The sequence below is a fragment of the Terrapene carolina genome, unplaced genomic scaffold (assembly GCF_002925995.2).
Source record: "Terrapene carolina triunguis isolate 2854851 unplaced genomic scaffold, T_m_triunguis-2.0 Scaffold58, whole genome shotgun sequence".
Taxonomy (NCBI): Eukaryota; Metazoa; Chordata; order Testudines; family Emydidae; genus Terrapene; species Terrapene triunguis.
In genome coordinates this window covers 13484205-13511851 of record NW_020664409.1, presented here as the reverse complement: position 1 = coordinate 13511851, position 27647 = coordinate 13484205, and the positions used below count along the sequence as shown (strand labels likewise).

General features: G+C 39.5%; 1 protein-coding gene across 1 annotated transcript in view; it reads left to right on the top strand.

The window, feature by feature from the left end:
- The window catches only part of ATP9B (ATPase phospholipid transporting 9B (putative)), a 280545-nt gene that overhangs the window by 183408 nt on the left and 69490 nt on the right, over nt 1-27647 (top strand). The window contains exons 12-13 of the mRNA XM_024206823.2: nt 668-828; nt 19125-19267. Coding sequence (XP_024062591.1) covers nt 668-828; nt 19125-19267 — 304 coding nt within the window. The remainder of the gene's footprint in view (nt 1-667; nt 829-19124; nt 19268-27647) is intronic.

The following is a 27647-nucleotide window of genomic DNA, read 5'->3' as shown; positions in this document are numbered from 1 at the left end:
ATCAATAGACATTCCATTTTAAATTGATTTTTATTTATCTCAATACTTATGAAAAGCTTCTTTAGTAATAAGATGGATTTTTTATAATAAATAACTATGTTTTTAAAAAAAGGTCAGGCAAAAATTGATGGAATAAGGTTAGATTTCCAAAATAGTATTTCTTCTAAAGTAGTACTGTATGCTTACAAAATGTCTCTCATATCTTTTGTATTACTTCATATCTGACTTATGATTCTCAACTCTACCAAGTCTGGTGGTCTTACACCAGCAAATGAACAGCACATGTTACAAAGAAATCATGTAGATTCAATAGTTTTGCGCAAAAGAAATTCTGATCTGAATATGTGATAGAAATAAATAACTCCCTCCCACCCCACAAGGTGGTGGTCTCCATGTCAGATATAAGGTAACTCAAAAGGCATTTGTGGGACAGTTCGCTCTGTGACTGTTGGAAGTATTACTGGCCTGTAAACAGAAAACTTCTGTCTCATGTAAATGTGGAAAAATATTCAGATTTGGTTATTCCAATTCAGTTGAACATAATTAAAACAGATTTCAAATAAGTATTAGTGGCCTTCTAGTTTCTAATTGAATAATTGCATAACGTGTCAATATGTGAATGATTTATGGTTAACTTGTATTTACTGATTTATATTGCTTCCTTTAGGTTGGTTTACTGGATCTTGAACTGAATCAACTGACCAAAGCCCTGTTTTTGGCTCTAGTTGCCCTTTCAATTGTTATGGTAACCTTGCAAGGATTTGTAGGCCCATGGTACCGCAACCTTTTTCGGTTCCTCCTCCTGTTTTCCTATATCATCCCTATCAGGTATGTATAAGAACAAGAGAGAAACACAGATGTCTAATTTCACTGAATGAGGCTTTCTTGAAATTTATACTTAGTTCTCATTGTGAAGGAAATTGATCTTACCAGGAAGCTGAAGGAGAAGGTGCCAACAAATCTGCTGATTCTTGAAGGATCACTCTACAGAAAACAATACTGTTGTATTTTTTGGTATAATCTTCATCTTGCAGGAGTAATCAGGATATCTAATCCTTTTACTAGCATAAATTTATTAATAAGGATACAATCTTGGTACATCAGAGGATATAGTTTTAGAAAACGTGTATCTGAATGAAGTATTTGATTTATTTTGGCATTTGTAATTTCTAATGCCTTTTCAATTATTTAAAGTGTTCTGGTCTTGCTAGTTAAAATACTGAATAAAAACATAACTTTTTTAACTACACTAATGTATATTGAATATAGCTTAATAGCTGTATAATACAGATGCTCTTTTGCAAGAGCTTTTTTTAACAAGTGTTAGATACTGTAACCAAATAGAAACTTTTCCTAAATTAATTAGTTCATTAAGCATGAGTACAGTATATTCAAACTGCAGATAAACTAGAACACGAACATAAGTATTTGTAATCTTGTGTTCTACAGAATGTAAAGCTCGCAACAAGAAGCTTTACACAGCTAAGAAATTTTTTTACCTTTCTGATAAAGTTTGCGTTAGCAGAAATGAGAAATAAGTCAAGTCAAGATAAAGATAATTGTTACCATTTAGATGATGATTTGTTAATTTAAGCACCAATGATGGACTCAATGCTATACAAGACACAAAAATAAATAGTCACTACCCTGGGAACTTTCAGAAAAGTAGGTAAATCCAGGTTTTGGTATACCATAGTATTTTAAAGGAGGACAAAGAATTTTCTGTGCAGTATTGGAAGAAGATGAAGGGCCTCTGGGTATCCTATCTTTGTCCAAAAGCATCCCTCCCTGTCATGGATTTTGTAAGGTCACATATGTGTATGGTTGGAACAGTCTCAAATAGTTTGACTCTCAACTATGACCTGTTTTACGCTCAGTTGGTAAATGTATCTACACCTCTACCCTGATATAACGCGACCCGATATAACACAAATTCAGATATAACGTGGTAAAACAGCGCTCCGGGGGGGCGGGGCTGCGCACTCCGGCAGATCAAAGCATGTTTGATATAACGCGGTTTCACCTATAATGTGGTAAGATTTTTTGGCTCCCGAGGACAGCGTTATATTGGGGTAGAGGTGTATTTTAAAAAATCTGAAACTTCTTAAAAAAAAAAAAAAAAAAAAAAAAAGTACTTGAATATACTGTGCATGAAGATGGGGACTAAATATATTTGTCAAATGGAAAGGGGCACAGTTAGATAGGGAAATAGTATTTTATAGATTTTAGGAGAATATTGGAAGCAGTAGAAATTTGAGGTTTCTTTTAAGTAGTATGTAAACTAAAATTTATTATTGACAGCGTCCCTTTATTGTGCAACCAAAAATATTTGTTCTCTGTGTGTATTGTGTGCACTATTAACCCATCTACGTATGTGAACAAATCCTTTAAACCAAGACTCTTGAACCTGTTGCAGAATGCCAGAGCTGCTGCTGTTAAATCCTTGATCTCTAATCAAGAAACTGAATTTATAGGAAACCAGGAAGGATCCTCAGTTTATCTTCAGTACATCTATAGTGTTGATCTTTTCCAGAATTAGCGGAGGCCCACAAAAAGTGTGGCCTTAAGCCAAACAAAAAAAATTATCTCACCAATAAGCGCCTCAATTTTCGGTGTGTCCTGCACAGTTAAGCTATACATAGCAATTAAATAGAATTTCTGCTAACTTCAGTGCAGTTAAGCACTGAAACCAGAAGATGCATGCAAATATTAACCAGCAGGCTCTCTACCCATATCTGAGACTCTCCGAAAGTGCGGCCGGAACCTCATTTTGCTTACCAGCCCTTCATAGCTAAGTGCTGACTCCACTGCCACTGATCATCACCTACTGTTCCTAGTGTCAGACGTATTGACTCCTTTAAGTGTTTCTGATTTGCCTGTTAAGTTAGCATTTATGTCCCAAGAAGTTCTCCTCCTCTCTCTAGTTAAATTGTTGTTTGTTGTCTAATGGTTACAATTAAACTGACATTTCACTGTAAATCTACATTTCTGGAACAAGAGGCAAATGAAATCTTTCAACATTTTGGCAGCCAAGCATGATGATTTGCTGTCAGGCCCAAGTCCTGCTTTGTTTCTTTGCAGAGCACTGGCTATGCTTTTTTCCCCCCTTTTACTGGAAGTGTTTGAACTCCTATATGAAAGTGCTCTAAAATGAAGAATTTGGGGGGGGAGGGAGGGGAGGAAAGAGAGGCATCTTTCTATTGACGGATTGTATAAAAACTCCCTGTTACTTCTTGTGAGGTGCCACTGTCTGGCATGTATTAATTTTCTGTTACTGAATATTGAAGGGTTTTAACTACCCTATTGAGGCAAAAAGTGCCTGTATTTCTTAAAAAGTTGTGGGTGTAGGTTGTCATCTCTCTGTGAACATGCAAACTAAGGAAGGTTTGGAGAAGTTTATAGAGGGTTGTCTGCTGGGAAAAAGTGTTATTCCACAAGAGCCTTCGTTTTAAGTCAACAGTTATAAAAATATATAGAGGGCAGATATATCTTGTTATAGGGTTAAATTGGGAGGGTTGCTTGTTAACATACTGAATTCTTATGTACTAACCCTGTGCCCTCTTCTGTGAGCATGAGTGGTCCTGGACGAGGCTCAACTAGAGCGGAGCACATACAGGGTATGCATAGCCCCTGATATAAGGCTTAACTTTGTAGTAGCTCCGTTGAGGGCAAGATCTGATCCCCTTCACTCCATAAAAGAGCAGCTTGTGTGCTGCAGTAGCACTGTAGAGTGTCTCTGCGGTAACTTGATTGCTTGCAGAGGAGCATTCTGTCACATCTGCACTCCTGCAGGAGCACCTGTTATAACTGTATTTTCTCAGCCCAGGAAGGAGGAACTGCTCCTTCCATGACCAGGTAGCAGATTTCATTTTCTCCATTTGCAATATACTGTCCTGACATATAGCTTTGAATGCTATTTTGAATTATTTTCAACTACCTTTTCTGATTGTGTAATAGGATTAGTTATATCAAGTACATGAGATAGTCTGACAAGAAATGCTATCAGGAAAGATACATTTTTGAGATCTGAGATGTGACACATTGATATCTGAAGGAAGAAGAGACAGGAATCTAGCAGAGAATAGACTGTCTTCTCCAACATACACATCTGCTCCCACACTGACTTTTTTTTTATCTTGAGTCAGCCCTGCTTAAGGTCACCACCCACTCTCTCAACAAAATAAACAGCTCAGATCATACTGTTGTTCAAATGTCACTACACTTTTCTTCCTCTCCTCAGGATGTTAGACATGGAAGGTGAAGATTGACCTATTCTCAAGCTTGTACTTGAACTGTAAACCTCCTGGGATCATAATTCCGAGAATAAAGATAATGAAGAGGCAGGAGTTGTCTTCTCTCTCACTGTGAGATGCTTTTAAAACAGTTATATGGGGGGAAATAATTGAGCCCTTCTCCATAGGTAAAGGAAATCAGTTGGGGGGAAAAGCTGAGCGTTAGGGTAGGTCTACACTTACCCGGTAGTTCGGCGGCAAGCAAATCGAATTTCTGGGTTCGACTTATCGCGTCTTGTCTGGACGCGATAAGTCGAACCCGGAAGTGCTCGCCGTCGACTGCGGTACTCCAGCTCGACGAGAGGAGTACGCGAAGTCGACGGGGGAGCCTGCCTGCCGCGTCTGGGCGGAGGTAAGTTCGAACTAAGGTACTTCGAACTTCAGCTACGTTATTCACGTAGCTGAAGTTGCGTACCTTAGTTCGAATTGGGGGGTTAGTGTAGACCTGCCCTTAGAAACAGAATATATTCATACTGGGAACTGTTCTGGTGTCTCTATTGGTTAATACACATAGAGAGTTCAGCAAAACTTTAAATGAAAAAAATATATTTGATTCATCTGGCCTAGAGTAGGTTTTTCCACTTCAGCAATTAAGCAGGTTATCATTTATGGCCATATGTCTTTGGAAAAGGGCACATAGATAAAACATGAAGGTGAATAGGGTAGAGGAGACAGGTCGTTGACCAACATTGAAGGAGCCATCCAGTCTTTTCACTGATCCCTATTGATATACGGTGGTGGAACTTATGGGAGATGTCAGCATTTCACTATATCTTTAGGCTCCCTGCTACGTCAGAGGCAGGCAGAGGAGCATTAAAACATAGATTTCTGTGGAGTCATTGTGAGCATTTAAGCATTTATGATTTCCCCAATGGCAGTAGGTAGTACTGGTTGTTATCAGCTATACTACACAGTGTCTCTATTGTGGGTGGCAGCTGTGGCATTATTAGGTAGCCTTAAAACCCATTAGCCCATAACAACAAACAACCTCTGCAGATGCTGCTCAAGGGCTTCCTGTCTTTCCTTTTCTTTATTTTTGATTTTTCCTACAATATAACCTGTTTCTCCAGCAAATATCTCCATGGTTTGGCAATGGCAACATGCAGCACTTGACTCCAGTTTAATTAATGTCCTGTTAAAGTGCATCAAAATTCTTTTGCAAGAAATTGGACATAACCATTGAAGATGCCATGGAACTAAGTAAGCTTCAGCTACCTAGTCAGAAAGAGGAAAATTTAAGAATACCTGGGAACTGTTGTGGGAACATCTCCTTTATTTTGTATGATTTTATTATGTCACATTTTATTCATCTCTTGACATTAGTCTGTCCTTACAATCTCTCCTGATATGAAAGTCTCACCAGGCATCCATTCATTGTCCTCCATGTTTGTCCACCCTCCTGTATTTTTTTTGTATCTTATTTGAGATAAGATGGCCAGAACTGGAAAAAGTTTTCTAGGAGAGAGTATACCAATTAGTATATTATATGCAATTTTCAATATTCAATAACATACATTGTCACATTTTGATTGAGTTCTAATGGCCACCGTACACTGAGACTAGATTTTTCCACAGAGCTGTCCACAATGATGTCTTTGTCTTCTCTGGGTACAGAACCCAGCAATATGTGTGAGTAGCTTGCATTTTTCACTCCAATGTGCATAACTTTGGATTTATCAACATGGAATTTCATCTTCCAGTGTATTATCCATTCAAATAACTTGGTTAGGTTTCAAGAGGTTCCTCAGTCGTCTTTAGCCTAAATACTTTTGTCATCTGAAAACTTTGCCACCTAACTGTACATACTGGCCTGGTCTACACTATGAGTTTTTAGTTCAAATTTAGCAGCGTTAAATCGAATTAACCCTGCACCCGTCCACACAACGAAGCCATTTACTTCGATATAAAGGGCTCTTAAAATCGAATTCTGTACTCCTCCCCGACGAGGGGAGTAGCGCCGAAATCGACATTGCCATTTCGAATTAGGGTTAGTGTGGCTGCAATTCGACGGAATTGGCTTCCGGGAGCTATCCCACAGTGCACCGCTCTGGACAGCAATCTGAACTCGTATGCACTGGCCAGGTAGACAGGAAAATCCCCGCGAACTTTTGAATTTCATTTCCTGTTTCCCCAGCATGGAGCGCTGATCAGCACAGGTGACCATGCAGAGCTCATCAGCACAGCCAGAATCAAAAAAGAGCTCCAGCATGGACCATACGGGAGATACTGAATCTGATCTCTATATGGGGAGATGAATCTGTTCTATCAGAACTCCGTTCCAAAAGACGAAATGCCAAAACATTAGAAAAAATCTCCAAGGCCATGATGGACAGAGGCCACAACAGGGACTCAACACAGTGCTGCGTGAAACTTAAGGAGCTGAGACAAGCGTACCAGAAAGCCAAAGAATCAAATGGACGCTCACGGAGGGAGGGTCGACTGACGACTGTAGCTATCCCACAGTTCCCACACTCTCCAAAAACCATTTGAATTCTGGGTTGAGCTCCCAATGCCTGAATGGTCAAAAACATTGTCGCGGGTGGTTCAGGGTATATGTCGTCACGCTCCCCCTATCCTCCCCCCGGTGAAAGCAATGGGGAAAAAATCGTTTCTCGCCTTTTTTCACTGTCGCCGTATGTCTGCTGGCAGGTGCAGTGCTGCAGCGATACACAGCAGCATCGCCTTGCCTTGTGGACGGCAGACGGTGCAGTATGACTGGTAACCATCATCGTCGTCCCGTGGGTGCTCCTGGCTGGCCTCGGTGAGGTCGGTCGGGGGCGCTTGGACAAAAAAGGGAATGACTCCAGGTCATTCTCTTCTTTAAGTTTTGTGTAATGGAGATTCAGTCCTGCCTGGAATATCATGCCAGCTGGAAGCTTCTGCCTCAGGCTGCTCTCCCAGTCGGGAGCACCGCACGGTCACACCTACCCCTTCCTCCCAGGGCTCACAATCAGATACTTAGACCTCTACATTTTGCTGCAAATAAAAAAATAAAGCTGCCGTTTAGAACTGTCCCCCAACATACATATCCTGGGACATTTTGTATTTTACCAGTGTCAACCAAAGGCCCACACACAAATGGAGATTCAGTCCTGCCTGTGTTTCTATCCTAGTGCTTATCTCAGATTCCCATTTTCAGCTATAGGCTGAGCAAGTGCAGAATGGTGGTTCACTCGACTTCGCTGTAAGCCAGCCGCACTCCCCTCCCCACTTTGATCTCTGCTTGCAGAGGCAATAAAGTCAGTGTTGTTTCAAATTCATGCATTCTTTATTACTTCATCACACAAATGGGGGGATAACTGCCAAGGTAGCCCGGGAGGGGTGGGAGTGGAGGGAAGCAACGGGTGGGGTTGTTGTAGGGGCACCCCCTAGAATGGCATGCAGCTCATCATTTCTGCAGGATGTCTGGGGCTCTGACCCGGAGCGGCCATTTGCCTCTCTGGTTCTTTAGTAGGCTTGCCTGATATTCTAGGCGGGACTGACTCTCCATTAGACAAAACTTAAAGAAGAGAATGACCTAGGGAGTCATTCCCATTTTTGTCCAGGCGCCCCCGACCGACCTCACCGAGGCCGGCCAGGAGCACCCATGACAGCAGCAGATGGTACAGGATGGCTGGTAACCGTCTTTGCCAACTTGCAAAGCAGCAGATGGTACAGTATGGCTGGTAACCGTCTTTGCTAACTTGCAAAGGCAAGGGGATGCTGCTGTGTAGCGCTGCAGTACCGCGTCTGTCAGCAGCATCCAGTAGACATATGGTGACAGTGAAAAAAGGCTGAACGGACTCCATGGTTCCTGTGCTATGGCGTCTGCCCGGGCAATCCAGGGAAAAGGGCGCAAAATGATTGTCTGCCATTGCTTCCACGGATGGAGGATGGATTGACGACATTTACCCATAACCACCCGTGACAAATTTTTGGCCCCATCAGGCATTGGGATCTCAACCCAGAATTCCAATGGGCGGGGGAGACTGCGGGAACTATGGGATAGCTATCCACAGTGCAACGCTCCAGAAGTCGACGCTAGCCTCGGTACATGGACGCACCCCGTCGAATTAATGTGCTTAGTGTGGCAGCATGCACTCGACTTTATACAATTGGTTGCCAAAAATCAAATTCTGTAAATTCGGAGTAATCCCGTAGTGTAGACATACCCACTGTTTCCCAGACAATCATAAATATATCAAACAGCACAGATCCTAACACAGTCTTTAGCAACCTGGTGTTTACCTTTTGTCATGATTAAATTCGACCATATATTCCTACTGCTGCTTAAGGTTTAGCCACTTTCAAATCCATAACAATTTTGTCTCACCCCATGACTACTCAGTTTCTTTAGTAACTTCTTGTGAGGGAGTATTGAAAGTTTAACCAATAGTTTCTTCACTGGTTTATTGATATATTAAAACAATTAATATAATAGTGAGACATCATTTTCTTTGGAAAGAAACGTTGTTCAGACCTTATAATATCATGATCTTTCTTATATTTTATTCTATTTTTATTTTCTTATTTCTGTTCCCTATGCCCCATTGAGTTGACTTTTGGGTAGCCTTTGTAATATTGGAATAGCAAAACTTGGGAAAAGATTATCCAGAAGTGTGATCATTACTCAGCTATAGAAGGACAAATAGCAGCTTAGAGTTGTGGAATAGCTCCAAATGTGTTTGGTCCATGGCTGGCATATAGATTATTCAATATAAGTGAAGATAAAACCTTCCAATATCCATATGTTATATGATTCTGCCTTTTGTAATTTAAAAAACTTTGTTTGTACTTATGCTGTACCTAATTTGGACTGATCAGTGGCGCACATCACCAAGGTGAGGTTTAAGTTGATTAAACTAATTCTTTTAGTCTTTTAAATTCATTTTATAGTTAGATTAATTTAATTTAGGTATTTCCATTATTCGTACCATAGGGCTTTAGTTGCCCTTTTATCTGGGGTTGGGAACTTCCTTCCACACACCTTCAGTTACAAATTCTGAGAGGAGAGATTCTAAAATTACAGAGAGCAGGGCATGTTTCTTAATTTCTTTCCACTATCAATTTGTAGTACTTTTTTGTGTTTATATTTCATTTGCTAGAGGAAATCACCACAGTCTGGGCATACATACAATTAAAAAAACCCCACAGAATTTAATATTACAACCATTAAGTAAGTTAGACTTGCCGTAATAAAAGGGGTATTATAGTTTCTGCCCTTCCCAACCAATCAGGCAAAAACTATAATATGTGTACCATATGTATATTGAATAATGCCCTGAAGATGGATAAAGTCAAGTTTTGTCAGGCCAGTGGGGATTCCAGAGTTAAGGACCTTCCATTAAGAACTATCTGTCCCCAGCCCCTGGTATTCATCCCTAAGAACTGTTTATCAGCTTACCAATTCTTCCATGGTGAGAACTTGATGCAGCTATGGTGCAGTAAAGACTGACCAAATTGTTGGCACCACAGAATCTTGAGCTTCAGAGGTGGGACTGACTTCTTCAGAGTTTACCAGTCCTCAGATGCCACTTTGAAAGATTTTCAGGTCAACACAGCCATGACTCAAACTTGTAGAAGAAAGTTCATGCTCTGAGCCTGTTCTCCAAGAGTGGAGTCATGAGGCATAGAAGGTATTTTAAAACAGTGTTAAGTTGGCCTGGCATCTGGTCTCGGCAGCCTTCAGTGCAGCTGCTGCCTCATGAATAGATACTTGTAAGTGTGCATAATTACACTTGGATAGTATTAAGAAGATACCATAAAATACACCCAAAAAAGTTTGAGGACCAGGTAGAGGCTGTTTTACAAAGAGATGTAAGTGACAAAGAGACTGTATTCTCTGGGATCAGTATTTCACTCCACCCCCACTTCTGCTATAGAAAGAATAGTGTGAAATGCACCTTCTTGGAATTTAACAAGCTAGTGTTTGAATCATTGACTGGATTCAAAGTTGCCTGATATCCTTTTTTTGGTGGTGGGGGGGAGGGAGTTGGCCTCAACAGCAGCAGAAACTGAAGTGTCCTAAGCCCCCTTTCTTCAAGCACTAAAAGGCTCCAGAGTCTATAGCCATTTCATCAATGCCAGCAGCTTCACAGGACTTGAGAGGGAGACTTCTGGCATTTTACCCTCAAAGGCCTAATGGTCACCTCAGAGTACATGAGTCTTGACCATTGTTCAGTGTAGCTGCAGGACCGTCTTTATTCATAATCTGAAGGATTCTCTGAGCTATCGTTGCCTGCCCATCTCTTCCTGTTAATTATGAGAATGCCCTTGAGAAGCTATATATCAGAAATCCACCCACTCCTAACAGTCCTAAAACATCTGCTTCTGAGAAAAATAGGGGAAGGGGTTTTATTCCAGGTACTTTCTCATATACAACATTCCAGATAGCTCAGGCCTATACTAGAACTACGTAATCTGTATGTGGTTAAAAAACAAACAAACCCTGGAGATACCCTGGGAACCAACCTGCCTCTCCTAGTGACTTAATTCAATTTACTAAAAAGTCTATATCTAAAAGCGAGTCTGATTGTCCTACTGCTATGATCTAGGAAGTCTGCTGTTAAATTATATCACGGCTCATGCTCCCCATGGCAGAAGTGCTTCATATATATCATATGAGATATCAAGACAGAATACATGATGAGGTTATGTGGCATAAAGGGTTTATTGTCATAAGATTGAGATGTCCACATTACTTGTGAGAGGCTTTTCTACTCATGAGTTAAGCAGGCCATCCCAATGAGTTTAAATGAACCTTTATATCACTCCGTCATGTGTTCTGTATATTACATATGTTTTACAAAAAAAAATTATACAAAGGATTTAAGCAGTTATAACTAGTTTTGTATTTTCCCATCTGTAGCCTAGGTCACTTAATTGCGGTACTGTGAAAGTAACTGTGCAGTTCTTTGAGGGAGAGAAGAAATTAATAAAATCTCCTTTATACTTGAAGTATTGTAGATATTCTATACATAAAAATATCATGACTTTAAAATATTACATTTAAGGACTGTTCAGCGCTAAAGATATATGCCCAACTGACTGGATATAAATTCTAAATGTGTTCCATTGCAAAGCTGGGAAGCTCCCCTTTCCAGTCATATAAAGTTTCAGTTCCTAACCCTACAGGGTTAGGAGACATCAAATCATAAGACTATCGCTGGTCCAGGGCCTGAATATTATCCATCCTGTACCAGTATTCTTGTACTGGTCATCTGCTCCAGTGTTTATTTTTTGTGTTTTTGAAACAACCTCTCTCTGCTGCAGTATTTGTTTTTGAAAGCTTTTCTGTTTCATAACTTTTACCTAATATCAATAAAAATAATGCCTACTGTGGCTGAAATACACTATTTTTTTTCTCTTTTTAATTTTGTTTACTTTGTACATTTAATAGCACAGTCTTTCATGATTTTACCTGCATATCAGGTCAGTAAGTTTCTGCTGTTCAGTGTACCTCTTTCACACAACAATGAAAGAAAGAAAAACCTTTTTTTAAATTAGGAAAATGTGACTCTAAGGCTGCATAAATTGCCGGGGAAACTCTGGGCAGGTGTAGTACCTAAAACTATTTTTAACTCATCCAAGCTAAATTGTTTAGATTTCAAATTGGAAATTAATTTAACTTAATTTGAGCTGTTCTAGCTCCTCTTGAACATGAAAACAGAAGTCGTATACAGCAGCAGCAGAATCACACTGGAACAAGGAAGCACAAGAGAATTATCGTCAAGTTTTGTGAAATTATTGAAGTATTTCAGAGTGAACATTCAATAACAGTAAAATATTGAAACAATATTTTAATAAATTAGGTTACACCCATACTTAAATACCCACTATTTTGTAGCCTCGGAGGATTAGATATATTTTGACAGACCAGTACAAATACTTTAAGGAGCAAAGATCAGTTGAAAAATCTTCAGTCCCTGTAGTGGATTCAGTTATGCCAAAACAAAGGATTTTTCCCAGATGCCTACTAGTAGCCTGATCCTGCCTTGGTAATTTTCCTCTCCAAGCCTCCTCTCCTATTTCTACCTCTTGCCCTCCCTGCCCCACCCCCTCCAGTTTAGTGGTTTTATTCCCATTTTCCCTGACCCCACCTTGGTTTCCCTGGCTTTTTTTTTTCCCACATGAAATCAGATCTCTTTCCCCATGGTTTCTTTTCTCCCATTTTTGCTCTCATTTCCATTTTTGTTCTTTCTTTCCTCCATGTGTCTTTTCAACCCTTTTTGTCTCTCCCTTTCTCCCTGCTTTTCTGCTTTCCCTTTCTTCCCTTTTAATCTCCACTCCTGCCACTTCCCCCTTTTTGTCTACTCTCTCTCCATTTGTTCCCTTTAACCCTCCCCATTCGTCCCCTCAAATACATGTTTTCTTCTGCCATCCATTTTAGCCCTCCACCCTCTTACCAGGTCTGAGAATGTCTGAGTGGCAGCTCAGTTTGCTCCTCTCCTGCTGTCTCAGTGAACTCTGGTGCAGCCTCCACTGCACAATTCTCCTTCTGGCTCATCTGTAGCAAGAGGCACCAGCCAAAATTCGTGCTGTGCTTCATTAACTTAATGGATAGGACCACACTGAGGCCTCAAACCAGGGCTTGGGAGATCTCTGCTGGCATTGTTGAGGGCCCTGATTGTGCTATCGGGATAGCGTCCAATTCTCACCATCCAATTCTCTGGCTTAGTTCAGATGCAGTGATCTCACTTTTGGGTTTTCCCTTTATCTTTAACCATAGTACTGCAATATTCCTGATAGCTTCCCATGTTCAGATATTGGGTGAGGATGTCTTGGGGAAACTGGTGGCCCTCATAGTTTGCTGGGTGTGGAATGACACATTCAGGTGTTAGTCACCTCTTACCTGTTCACAAAGAGGCGGGAAAGAGATGGATCCCCTTGTCATTGCCAAAAGCCTCAACTGACTCCTGAGTTCTAAAACTTCCCATGCTTCCTAGGTGCTAAAATCTCCACCTTCCCTCTGACATCTTTTGTAGTGTATTGAAAACTGGGAGAAGACAAAGTAAATTTATTAAATATGAATATAAATAATATACAAATACTGGTCTGTTTGCATTATTTGAGTATCATATTTACCTAAATTAAAAATAGATATTTCATATTTATCTGTCACAGAAACCCGTAGGCTCACCGCAGAATTTAGGCCAGTTTATTTCAACCCATCCTTTGGGCTGCTGAAGAAAGAAGAGAGGATGAAAAAGGAAGAATTTATGCAGTATCTGGGCTAGTCAGGGGTAATGGGATAAACAGCAAAAGGAAAGGTAGCCCTGAATATAGGGGAAATCTGGTGAGAGATTTATTGGACTAAACTCAGAGTGGAATTGATGGAAACTGTATTGCTTGGGACATTGAAAACAAGACTAGGGATATCACATCACTTGAAAGTCCTTCAATGTTAGGGGGTAGAATAAGTTCCCTAATAGCTGTTCTCCATCTCTTGGTTTTTCTGATTTAGCTTTGGTGTAAGATATCAGATAGGCTTTGGTACATAAACATTTATTCCAACGTACACAGTTGCAAGAAATTGATCCCCAAAATTCTTAATGAGATTATTAACTCATCTCAGTAATAAGTCTCTCTAACATTTGCTACAAGAGATTGTTCTTTTCCTGTTATAACAGTCCTTTTAGAAGCAATGAATATCAGTAAAGCTAACAATAATTTCTCCCAATACATGTTAATATTTTGTTCCACTGTTCCTTCGGGTACTCCATGTGATATATCATTACCCTCTGAATAACCTTTCCTGATAACAATCATTCATCTTTCCCTCGATTATACCTCCTTTCCTACCTCATCCTCAGATCTCAAAATCATTGTCCTTATGTATTCTGATTTAGTTTTTCAAAGCAGTCTGGAAGAATATGAAATCTCAGTTTTTAATTTAGGTAAATATGATACTCTATTTTCTTTTAAAGTTAATAGAAGTTGTATCTAAATCTCCTAGACTGCTTTAAAATTTCAGCCCCTGCCTCTCCTGTATTCTGCCTGTAACATTAATTTCCACTAGCCGGACTGTGTGTTCTGTCTTGTAGAGTCCAAAATCACATATGGACATGTTGTCAATAACATATCAACCTGTGTAATTCTGAAAACCAATGATCTCTTAGCCAACAAGTCAAAACCATGGGACATGTTAGGAAGGAAGTCTCAGTTGACTTTTTTCTTTGAGGATGATTAACTACTAGACTTTCTCCGCTCACTACGTCTGTCTCTGGGATAAACTTATTTTTCATTGAGCATATCCAAAAAACCCATAAAAAGGAGATCTGAGATCACCTTGCCATTCCTTGGTGATATTTCATCACTTCCTACTGCGTATATAACAGGGGTGGCCAAACCATGGCTCGCAAGCCAATGCAGCTCTTTTACAGTTAAAATGTGGCTTGAGGAGCCCCAACATTCTCCACCTACCAGACTTGGGGGTGGGGGGAGATCGGGACCTCTGCCTTGCCGCAAGGTGGTGCGGTAAGTGCTTGTACCCCAGCAGGTATGCCCCAGCTCTCGAACTTCTGAAGATTGTCGTATGCAGCTTGGAGGGTCAGTAAGTTTGTCCACCCCTGGTATATAACCATATATAGTTAGGGATATAAGATCTATTACTGTTCACTCTCATTGTAGACCAGAAGTTTGTGTCTTTCTGAAGAGGTTGAAAGTAAGGGGTTGAATTTTTTTCTGTAAGAGACAAGACTTCTTTATTTCAGTGCTTGCAGGAAACACTGAAACACCTGAAGGAAGTTAAATTAATTGCCTTTTCCCTGTTTTTCACTCAGTTGCCATACAGGAATCCAAGGCCCTTTTCCTCTCTGGTTCTTGAAGTAAGTTTCACCAAGGGGCATCAACTGAAACCACAAATGTTATTTTCTAATGGAGTACAGTGCTTCTGTGTGAAAAGAGCTCAGTAGTAGTAGTATCAATTATTTGTATTAGCACAGCACCTAGAAGCCTTAGTAATTGACCAGGACCCTATGGCACTGTATAAACACAGAACCTGCTAGGCACTGTATAAACACAGAATATGTGTTTCTATATAAATATGCTAGGCACTGTATAAACACAGAACCTGTTTCCTATCTTCTTTGAGAATCATCCATCCCATTTGCTTGGGGCAGAGAATTAGCTCAAATCAGAGTGTGATAGAGATCATTTAGAAAGGATAAGCTATCCAGTTCACTTCCCTGCCTTCTGTATTCCAAAATAGTTCTAGTTTGGTGACCTTAGGACACGTTTGAATTCCTATTTGTTTTTCCTAGCTGTGAGCGATTGGGAAGACTCTCTGGTGCGAAATTTTAAAGAATTTAAAGATTATTTGAGCTATTGGATTGTGTATGTTAAATGTTAGATAAAGGAGATTACTGGAGTAGTCTGTTTTTATAATTGTATTTTTAAAATGTGTCAAGGAGTGCTTAAAGCAGAAAAAAGGCACTCTTTTAAAATAATTGCATAAATTAAGTACATGCCAACTTGTTCCCCGTCCCTTTTCAGAGATGCCTCTCAAGCAACTTCTGAAAGAATATGCTGTGGCCCTGTTTGTCTTTATAAATGTCAGGTAATGGTTGCACAGCATCTCAGGCTCCTGGAAATCCATGTATGTCTATGCTTGTCCCTCTGGCTCTATAGAACCTCTGCATCAGTAGTGTCTAGATTTTTCACGCTCAGGGCCAAATATATTATTTAAGAAAGGGCAAGGGTCCTCAATTAATACTTGAAGGTAGATTCTCTGCTTTGTTCCATTTCCTTGTTCCACTCAGGTGGTGCAAAGGAAGTAGAAACCACCTGAAGTATCCTGCTGGGAATTCCCCTGGCATTTCAGCCAACATAGCCTGTTCTTATGCCTCCCTCCTCACAGTTCCTGGTGCAAAGGGGTGTGTTGGAGTGGGAAAGGGGAATGGATAGAGCACACTGTGCTCTAGCTTATTCTTAGCTAGTGTGCAACACCTAGGGGACTGTTACCAGCTGCTGCTAGTTAAAGAGGCCCCAGGCCATTCTTATCTATACGAGGGCTGTAGCAGAGAATCAGGGAGCTGTAACTGGTGGGTGGATTTCAGCTTCTCCTATTTTTCCCTGTCCTGGTCTTCCCATAGGTGGTTGATGGGAATAGGGGAGCTATCCTGTACTAGGCACTTTTGTAGGGTAAGGTCAAGCTCTTTTCTGTGTCCCTTTGGCTCCCATAAGGGAAGCGGGCAATGAAGCAACAAGCAGCCAAAGGAAGAACTGCAGCAGGGGAGGGGGACAGCAGCTGCTTAGAGTGCTTCCATTGGCTTCTCCCATCAAATTCTCCTGGAAATGTTTGGGAAGTGGTGGAAGGCAGTTGGGGAGGAGGCAGTGAGGGGCTGATTAAAAGTTTTCAGTTTAAACATGCGTGTGATTCAGGGAAGTTACTTCCATTTCATAATCAAATATATACTTTCCTCTTATCACAGTCTCCCTATAGAGCCACAGATTTAACACCCTGGCTGTGCATTGCAAAGAAACCTGTCCCCCTTGTTACTTCCTCCACTTTTTCAAATAAAACTTCAATACGTTCTAAGAACTTACTGGAAATTTTGTATTTTGCCATATTACTTTTCCAACAGATGTCCTGGGTAGTTAGTCTCCCATAGCAACCAGGTTTTATGTTATGAATTTTTCTTTTATTTGTTCTAAAAATGCCTCATCCACCTCCTCCTCCTGATTTGGTGGTCTGTAGTAGACCACTACGATGATAACACCCCTACTTTTTTACTCCTTTCATCTTAACCCAGAGACTTTCAACTGCTCTGCTTCTCACCTCCTTCTGGACCTCACAACAATGCAACACCTGCTTTTTTAACCTGCCTTTCCTTCCTGAACAAGCAGTACCCCCCTATATAAATATTCCAATCATGAGACTGATCCTACCTAATCTCTGTGACACCAGTCGTAATTTAGCTTATGTACTAGTTCTTCCTGTTTATTCCCAATACTCCTAGCATTTGTGTAGAGACATCTAAGTCGTTGAGCATATTCCCCAGTTGATTTCCCTCTTGTTGCTTGAAGCAGTGACCCTATTGTAATTTTCCATGTCCCCCCAGCATCTAGCCCTCTGTTAAGGTCACTTTTTTTATGCTTACCTGTGGGCTTTTGTCACCTGACACCTTTCAGCTATTTTTGAACTGTTGAATTTAAGATAATTTTTGTCATATAATCAAGATTCTCTTCCTGCATAAAAGTGTTTTAAAGGAAATATTAAAAGTAGTATTATTTAAGAACCGAACATGTGGAGCCTGTACAGCACCGAGCACATCATCTCTCTCTCTCTCTCTCTCACAAAAATCTTTATCTAATGAGACTTTTCATTCAGGGGTACTTGTACCCTCTCTTGCTGTGAAGATCAAGTAGAACAATTATTAAAAACAATTGTACAAAGCTTTTATCATGATTAGTATTTTGGTAGTGTCAACAATGTGCTAGGTGATGGCCACACATAGAGACGATGCAGTCCCTGCTAAGCATCAGAAGAAAGATCTGGGATTGGGGATACACTATACAAAATAAAAATAAACAAATAGCAGTACTTCTAATGAACCGATAATTGTTTCTTAAAAAAGAAAAATCTATTAGTCCCCTATTCTGTTGCCTGTCCTACTTGTTTAAACTAATTTTATTGTGGCTTAAAGAAGCTGGAAGTTATTATTCCAGCTATTCTGGGTAAATCTCCAAGTGATTCACCTCCAGGTGATCAAGATTCTACACAATTGGCAAGGAAGGAACTAAGGAGATAGCAGAGAATTATCTTTGAGAGGAAAAAAACCCAGTGTCCAGAAAAGCCTGTTTTTCCTTTTGACCTGAGCCTTACGTAGTCTTTTGCTGAGCAAATTACGAAAGGATGAACATTTATTTCCCTATGAAAATACCTGTATTGAAAATGCTGAATATCATACAACTCTGATTAAGCATGTCTGTTGTCTACATGGCCTGTAGGTATCTGTGAATTATTATCCCCTTAGGTGAGTCACAGTCGCTTATGCATGAACAACATTCGTATCCATTACACTGTGATGGCAAAGGTACAGATGGGAAGCATTTGAAAGGTTTTTAGTACTTCTGCCATCTTGGTATTGCTGTAAGATGGCATGCTGGGAATCTTAAGGGAATTGCTGGTATTCTGTCCCCAGCAGCACTTTTAAACAGACAGCACTGTATTAGACAGTCTTAAATGAAGTCATAATTTGATCTTCAGCAAGATAAATAGGACTGAAATCAACTCTGGTTGACTGACTTGTCTGGGAAAGGATGTGAAATTCATTGGTTTTAAGATTGGGACACGAGTCATAATCTTGTATTCTGAAACGAAAGCTAGCTAGTGTTGATGGGACATTTACAGTGCCTTTTGCACATTGGTTGCGTTGTGAAGGGGAAGTCATGCTAACTTATATGTGTCTCCATATCACAAAATGAAAATAGCTTTTATAATCAACAGATGATGGAATCTTTGAAATTGTTTATAAAATGTATATAATTGTGCTGAATTATGCATCATTACATTTTAATCAATATTTTCAATACAGTAACTAAATTATATCTCTAACTACTTGCAATTTTTTTATAGTTCTTTGAAAGGCCAAGAAGACCTATTAATATATACTTGTGGTAGTGCCTAGCACTCCAGACATGGCATAGGGAACAAGAACAAAAGGACTGTTCCTACTACAAAGAGTTTATAATCTCACTATGTAGTTCAAATAAGTCATTTTTCAAGATTTTGCTGATATGTTATGATAAAAGCAGCTTTTAGTTCAATTATAACTTTTTATGGTTATAATTGTCATCTTTTTAAGATATTGTCTTGCGTTTACACTGAGTATGATATACTCTTCTTTGCAGTTTACGTGTGAATTTGGACATGGGCAAAGCAGCCTATGGGTGGATGATTATGAAGGATGACAATATTCCTGGAACCGTTGTACGAACCAGCACCATACCAGAGGAGTTGGGGCGTTTAGTATATTTACTAACGGATAAAACAGGTACATGTGGCTACAGTTTTCCCAGAATCATCTCTCTTTTTTTTTTTTTTATATATATATTTAAGAATCTTTTTTCCGTATGTTAATTTCATTTATTTCCTTGTAACAGGATAAACAGCCACTTATTTTTTTTTTTTTTAAGTTAAACATTAAGCACGTGTTTACATGTTTTGGTGGATCAGGGCCTATAGACTTGATTCTTCAAGTCCTTATTACCCCACACAGAATTTATTTCCATGAATAGTTCCCTTGATTTCAATGAGACCTCTCAGTATAGTAAATTATACTTGCTAGTATTTGTAGAATTATGGCATAAATTATCCATGTGAGTTACTCCAAAAGATGCTATATGCCATTTTAGCCTTTATACTGCCATTTTCATCTGTGTGCGCCCTTACAACCTCATTGCCTTGAAAATATTTTAAGAAGACTCAAAGTTAGGACTGGTTTGTAAGAAAGCAAGTCTTTGCCAAAACAGCTAGTCATAAAGGTCATCCTCCCCAAAATAGCAGTTTCTTAGGGAGAGCAAAAGTCATGGTCATCTGTTGTTACTTCTGATGCTCCATTTTCCTAACATCAATTTATCAATTTCTTCTTGAGCCACTATTGGGCTGTGCAACCCCATTTTCATGTTTTAAGCTGCACTCCCTTACTATATTTGATTTGGCATGTTGGGAAAATTAACACAACTATCCATACTAGCCCTTAGCAGAACAGCTTGGAAGGATAAGTATGTAAAGTGTAAATTTGGGCCAGTGTTGTGTTCTTAGTATCTATTCTGTTGCCCTCTAGCCCCCTTCATAAGCCACAAAATCCTAAATGACGAGCCCCACCAAACCATATTCTGTTACCTATTAAAAGTTAAACATGTTCACATAGTGTATCCCTACAGTCTTAGCAAAAATTTGAGGAACTTACTGTAATATAGATCTTAGCTGTGTGTCAGTTAATGTGGTGGTGGTTGGATATTGTAAAAAGCATTATTTTGTTGGTTTCATTTACTCATTTCATAGTTCTCTGGGATTGAATCAATCAATCTACTAAAATATACACATTTATTCTGAGCAGATGAATTAGAATACATTTTAAAATATGAAAATAGCTTTCCAAACTGTAATAGACAAAAAGGCTTGCAGTGTTGTAGCCATGTTGGTCCCAGGATATGAGAGAGACAAACCGTTATTGGCCCAACTTCTGTTGCTGGAAGAGACAAAATTTCAGGCTGCACAGAGCTCTTCTTCAGATCTGGCTCCGGACCAGCTCTGCTTGAAAGCTACATTTTTTTTCTTCAAAAAAAGCTATCATTTGATAACTTCAGTTGAAGATCCAGTAAGAAAGTAACCAATCAAAACACTTAGCAGATCAGCACAATACAACATAATAATGAATCATAAAGGTGGTTATCCTTAAAATGTTTATATAGATTCTTTCTGTCACATGGAATTTTAGGTTTACAGCTGTAAAATACTATTTTATTTTATTAAATCCAGTAAAGAAAGTTTTAAAAGCACATATTTGAATGGGTCACTTAAAAAAAAAAAAAACACAAAAACTACATTTTGCATCTGATTGATTTTGCTTAGACCACACCACATCATACAAATTGCAATCACACTAGCTTGAATTATTTTAAAAAATAGAGGCCACTTGTGTGCCAATCTTTCACTGTACACATTTAATACTGGAGTGTACTTGTGGCTAAAGAGACACATATCTAAAATGATTAGTGGAATACATTAAGACATCGTTTGGAAGATAGCTAGCTGTCAAATCAAGGGCTTATCCAAACACTGCCTTCAAAGTTTTGAAAGAAGGATTAAAGTTGTAATTTAATGATTTAAATGGTTATAAAATAGCAATGCTGTTAGGAACTAAAAAAGACAAATTGTTTGGCTAACTTTAAAATGATGGGTGTCAAAGATACATAGACACAACTGTCAGGTACTGGTGAGGGACTTTAACCCAGATTTATCATCTTTTCCTATAACTTGCTTACCTAATTCTGATATTTGGTCTCTCAGTCTAAGATTTATCCCAAACATAAACATATAATTGAGAGAATTAATAGAATCTGTATATAACTGCCTTGAGATACCTTTAAATGATTATAAATAGTTCAAAAGATCTGTCTAGAACAATTGGTATTTTCATTTTAACAAAACATTATTATTAATTTTTACTTGTTAAATAACTCTCACTTTTTAACTTCCCTCTTGAGGTTTGGATGTTTAAGGTTTTAAAAAAAAAAAGCACAGCAATTCTTATAGCCCACCCTGGTGACTGATCTTATAAAAACAGATCTAAAGGGGTGGTCCTATTTCTATACAAGCAAAGACCTCAGGTTTCTCAATATTGAAAATGAAAAGAGAATACAGAAAACAGCTTGCACAAATCTTATACTGTGGTCCATGCTTTACTTGGAATGATTAAGAATTAGTTGTTGAGTCTAAGGAGAATTACCTTACTAACATAATTGCAAGGTAGTCCTTTGTATGATTGTAAATTGGGTTTGTGCTTCATCAATAAGCTTTTTGACAAGAAGCGTCCATCACAGTGGCTCTCTCATTTGCCACAGTAGAATAGAAAATGAAGTATCCCAATAATTGCATTATAGTTTCCTTATTGTGGGACAAGAAAGCAATGTGGTATAATTAGGTTTGATTGGAGTGCATGTTTCCGGTAAGATCTGAAATTAATGATGTTGCTATAGTGACACATCTGCGGCCACCAGTGCGTGAAACATAAAGTAATTCATTCGACAAGAGAAGACATCTGTTAACTGCAAGGATGCAGAGCATATTGACACTGACCAGAAATACTAGACGTTATGTGATAAATGAACAAATGATGCTGAAACAGGAGGACAGATAATTTGTACTTAATCTGCTGGGAGAACTTTAATCTTCTCACTGGTTGCATTTGACAATGCCATTGTTTAAAGAACAATGCTGCAGAGAACTCATAAATTTTAAAACTTAACTCAGGGTGCAGCCTATTAAAGCAATACATTAATTCCTTTGTTAGGGAGTTTTTATCTTCATGTAGAACAAAGCCATTACTAAGAACACCCACTAAAACAACAGGTTTTTTAGGACTCACATTTTAATTATAGCATCCATTACCCAAAATGCCATGTTGTTTGGACTTGAATCACATATAAGTTTGACAGAAAGGCGTCATCCATTATGGGGGGAAAAATGCTGTTTCCAATGTTTTCCAAGGGCAGCTGAGCATGATATTTTATCCTCTCCAGGGTACAAGAAGATCCTAATCACAAAGGAAAAACAAAGATATTTGGCTATATTTATTGAACGTTTCTGACATTCAGAGTGCAAAACTGCAAGCTTTCTGCCATTCATGATGACAGCCAAAGTATTCAATTATAACAAACACAAACAGTCTTCCTAGCATAGTTATTTATTAATGCATAGACTTGCATTTGAGTTCTGTAATTAACATTTTAGGGAATTTTTGGATCAAATGAGATACTTTACACATAACAGTCGAACAGATGCATAGAGTCATGAGATTCATAATTTTCTGGGCAAGCCCTTTGCTAGAGGCCAATGTATTAATATTATTTTGTCTCCTGTAAATGTGGCATGATATACTTTAATATTAGTAAAGTATAGTTTCAGCAATCCTTTGTTTAAAAATTAATCTTTTGAGAGAATTATTTGCAATATTCTCCCACTCCTCTCCCCCCCCCCAATGCATTTGGTTAGTATCAGAATGTACAGAGAACCAAGTAATTACCAAAAAAAAATCCCATGAGATTAAATATGTCCTTCTCAGGACACATGCTCCCCATACAATCCATGGGACCAGCAAGGATGCAGCATGAACAGAGGGCAAGGAGAGAAGTAGCTGAGAAAGCTGGAGAATCTTTGGTGGTTGGGATTCTACAGTAGACCTCAGCCGCAACTCAATGGATCCCCAGTCAGACCGACAGAGGGGCTCTTCTTTCATGTATTTTCTTTATGTGCCCCTGCCACCACCACCCCAGAAGTGAAAATATCACCAAAGAATGTGCATACTACCATTAGCTATTCTGCTGCTTCCATTCTTGTGTGATCACGCTGATGGGAGTAAAAGAGAACAGAGGGATTAGTTAATATTGTTCTGAGCAGTAGTAACTAAACCATGTTATTAACACGGACTTCACTCCACAGGAAAGAATAGACATACCCCTTTCAGTGGCTATTATCTGACTACATCATATGCTCTTTTCTTTTTCCGTTAGTTCTGAATGGCCTTAGGCCATACATAGTTTTTATGAAAGGTGTACAGGGAAAAGGGGAGGAGGTACTGCATATGAATGCTTCCTATTGGCTTTTTCTCTTCCCCTCCAGTAGGGGGCCAATATTTTTTTTCCCAATTTTCTTCTTAGAATGTTTGTCTTCGTATATCTACTGCTGACAAAAATTCACCATTGAAAATATTGTGCCAGATAGTCAGCTGGACCTTCCATAGAGCTATGCAGATTTACAGCAGCTTCAGGATCTGGCCCTTTATCTCTTAAACCAGTATATGTTTCAAGCAAAGTACACATATTGTATGAAAGGTTATATGCTCTTGTAACTCCTGGCAAAGTTATTAATGTTTATATATTGCAAGTCCTTACTTGCTGTTTTATTGTGGCCTTTTAGAATGTTGGTATTAGGCCAACTTACAATCTAGTAATATTCGACCAGAAAGCTCTGCATCTGCTTCTCAAAAAAGAAAAATTCTCCACTGCTCTGTTGTGAATCACATCTGTTGCCACCCAGGGAATGATGCCTGCAGGACTTTTTCCTTAGAAATTAATTTCCTCTTTGCCTGCTTTGCTCTGTGTTTAATGATACAATTGTAGTCAAAAACTCTTTGCTTCAATAAAGAGCATACTAAATTTTTCTTTAGGAATCACACACTAACTTTTTGTCAAGATATTTTCCGTATGTGGTAACTGTATTCAGAAACAAAGTTAAGAATATACTTTGATGGTGGGTCATATGATGGCTGCCATGCTCTTTGGATATCTTTGAAAAGAGCTTGGCATTTCCTCCTGCGTTTGCAAGCTTTTCAAATTAGCAATTCTTAGCCAAGTTCTGTTTTTAAAAATTGTGAAATAAGTGGAGATTAATCAAGTCACCCCAAAGAAATTCTGAAAATCAGATAAAACCACATTTGTAAAAGACTGCTGTTAAAACTAAACTTACCAGTAAATTTATCTTCAGTGTTTTCTCCATTATCCATCGTGAGGGACAGAACAGAAAGAAGACTGACAATACCGAACTAACTGTTAGAAGCACAAACTACAGATATTTAAAATGTTCATAGAGGTGTACAGCTAAAGGCCTGGCAAGACTTATTACCGGTAATCTACTGCTAGAAGACTAAAGCCTAAAATATAACTATTGGAAAACTATTGCTGAGGAAGTAGTATGACATGACTAACTGGCATCATATTCTGAGGAGACTAGCAAGATATTTTTTTGCCCAGTTCAGGGTTGTGATCATTCAACCAGGAGAACTTAGAAACAAATTTTTAATGTTGACAAGGGATGGACTTTTGGCTTGCATTCAGCTTCAGGTGATGGACTGTGCTGTACAGGAAGGTGTCTGAAGTTCTTTTGAAAGACAAAAAATAAAGTTTTTTCTCTTTTGAAAAGTTGAAAAACTCTCTTCTGTTTTTCTGCACAATGGATAGAATTTGCAACAATCCACAGTTGAGTGTGGAGCCATAAGTATTAGATCTTCGGAACAGACACAGTAAAATTAGATCCATGCAGCTGTAGCAAGTTGTAATTATCATTTCTTCATCTTTTTATTCTCTTCCATCTGGATTAGACTTTTGAACAGAGACTAAAAATTTATCTAAGATATCTAAAAGTAATCTGCCCAAAATTGTTTTTCCTATTATGATCAAAGAAAAGGGAAGATGGCAGTCCTTCTCTGAGTAGTGTGAGAAGTGCAAGTATTGAGTCAGGACTGTTGGACCTTCAAAGCCCACTTCTATGTGTTAGGACTCAGTTCTCCTCTTTCATCCTTCCCTCCACCTACCACATCTGCTGATTGCTGCAAGGTAAGAGGATGTACAGAGCTCTACTCCACAAGCCGTCTGCTTGCTGAGAGGAAGGGGAAGGCAAGAGGTTTCTGTTTATCTATCCTTCCCTCCCATCTTGGTTTTTGAGAAAGGTGGAGGTGGCCGGGACGGGGGGAAAGGAATATGGAGGAACTCTCTTGCCACTATAATTCCAGTGCCTGCATACTCTGTTGCTCGTAACAATATGGGCACTGGAAAGATACTGGCATTGTCTGTCTACAGATTCAGGAAGATAACACTGCATCAGTTCACAGTTGGAAGTTTTATAGCCATTAAGACAAGAAAGTTAGCTTTTTAAAATGAAAAATTAAATTCTTCAGAAACTAATATCTTAGTCCCTCATGCTTAGTCACCATCCGCAAATAAGAGAATAGAGTTTTCATATCTTGAAGCATAACATGATTGTATAAATTCTGAAATTCAATAAAGTTACCAAAAAAAGATAGTCACTTGGTAAATGTGAATGTTTTGAAGGGAAAACATAAAATAAGTATTTTTATTTCATAAAAAGTTGCCCATAAAGCATAAGAGCAAAAAAAAAAATTTCTCTTTACTTGCCTTAAAGTCACTGAGAGTTTCCTTGCAAACCAATTTGTATATGACAACCAGATAAGTGAGTTGCAAATTATTTTTTTCATAGAATATCAGGGTTGGAAGGGACCTCAGAAGGTCATCTAGTCCAACCCCCTGCTCAAAGCAGGACCAATTCCCAACTAAATCATCCCAGCCAGGGCTTTGTCAAGCTGGGCCTTAAAAACCTCCAAAGAAGGAGACTCCACCACCTCCCTAGGTAACGCATTCCAGTGCTTCACCACCCTCCTAGTGAAAAAGTTTTTCCTAATATCCAACCTAGACCTCCCCCACTGCAACTTGAGACCATTGCTCCTTGTTCTGTCATCTGCCACCACTGAGAACAGCCGAGCTCCATCCTCTTTGGAACCCCCTTTCAGGTATTTGAAAGCAGCTATCAAATCCCCCCTCATTCTTCTCTTCTGCAGACTAAACAATCCCAGTTCCCTCAGCCTCTCCTCATAAATCATATGCTCCAGACCCCTAATCATTTTTGTTGCCCTCCGCTGGACTCTTTCCAATTTTTCCACATCCTTCTTGTAGTGTGGGGCCCAAAACTGGACACAGTATTCCAGATGAGGCCTCACCAATGTCGAATAAAGGGGAACGATCACGTTCCTCGATCTGCTGGCAATGCCCCTACTTATACAGCCCAAAATGCCGTTAGCATTCTTGGCAACAAGAGCACACTGTTGACTCATATCCAGCTTCTCGTCCACTGTGACCCCTAGGTCCTTTTCTGCAGAACTGCTACCCAGCCATTCGGTCCCTAGTCTGTAGCAGTGCATGGGATTCTTCCGTCCTAAGTGCAGGACTCTGCACTTCTCCTTGTTGAACCTCATCAGGTTTTTTTTGGCCCAATCCTCTAATTTGTCTAGGTCCCTCTGTATCCGATCCCTACCCTCTAGTGTATCTACCACGCCTCCCAGTTTAGTGTCATCTGCAAACTTGCTGAGAGTGCAGTCCACATCATCCTCCAGATCATTAATAAAGATATTAAACAAAACCGGCCCCAGGACCGACCCTTGGGGCACTCCCGTTGAGCCCGACGATCTAGCCAGCTTTCTATCCACCTTACAGTCCATTCATCCAGCCCATACTTCTTTAACTTGGCGGCAAGAATACTGTGGGAGACCGTATCAAAACCTTTGCTAAAGTCAAGGAATAACACATCCACTGCTTTCCCCTCATCCACAGAGCCAGTTATCTCATCATAGAAGGCAATTAGGTTAGTCAGGCATGACTTGCCCTTGATGAATCCATGCTGACTGTTCCTGATCACTTTCCTCTCCTCTAAGTGTTTCATAATTGATTCCTTGAGGACCTGCTCCATGATTTTTCCAGGGACTGAGGTGAGGCTGACTGGCCTGTAGTTCCCCGGATCCTCCTCCTTCCCTTTTTTAAAGATGGGCACTACATTAGCCTTTTTCCAGTCATCCGGGACCTCCCCCGATCGCCATGAGTTTTCAAAAATAATGGCTAATGGCTCTGCAATCTCATCCGCCAACTCCTTTAGCACCCTCGGATGCAGCGCATCCGGCCCCATGGACTTGTGCACGTCCAGTTTTTCTAAATAGTCCCGAACCACTTCTTTCTCCACATAGGGCTGGTCACCTTCTCCCCATACTGTGCTGCTCAGTGCAGTAGTCTGGGAGCTGACCTTGTTCGTGAAGACAGAGGCAAAAAAATCATTGAGTACATTAGCTTTTTCCACATCCTCTGTCA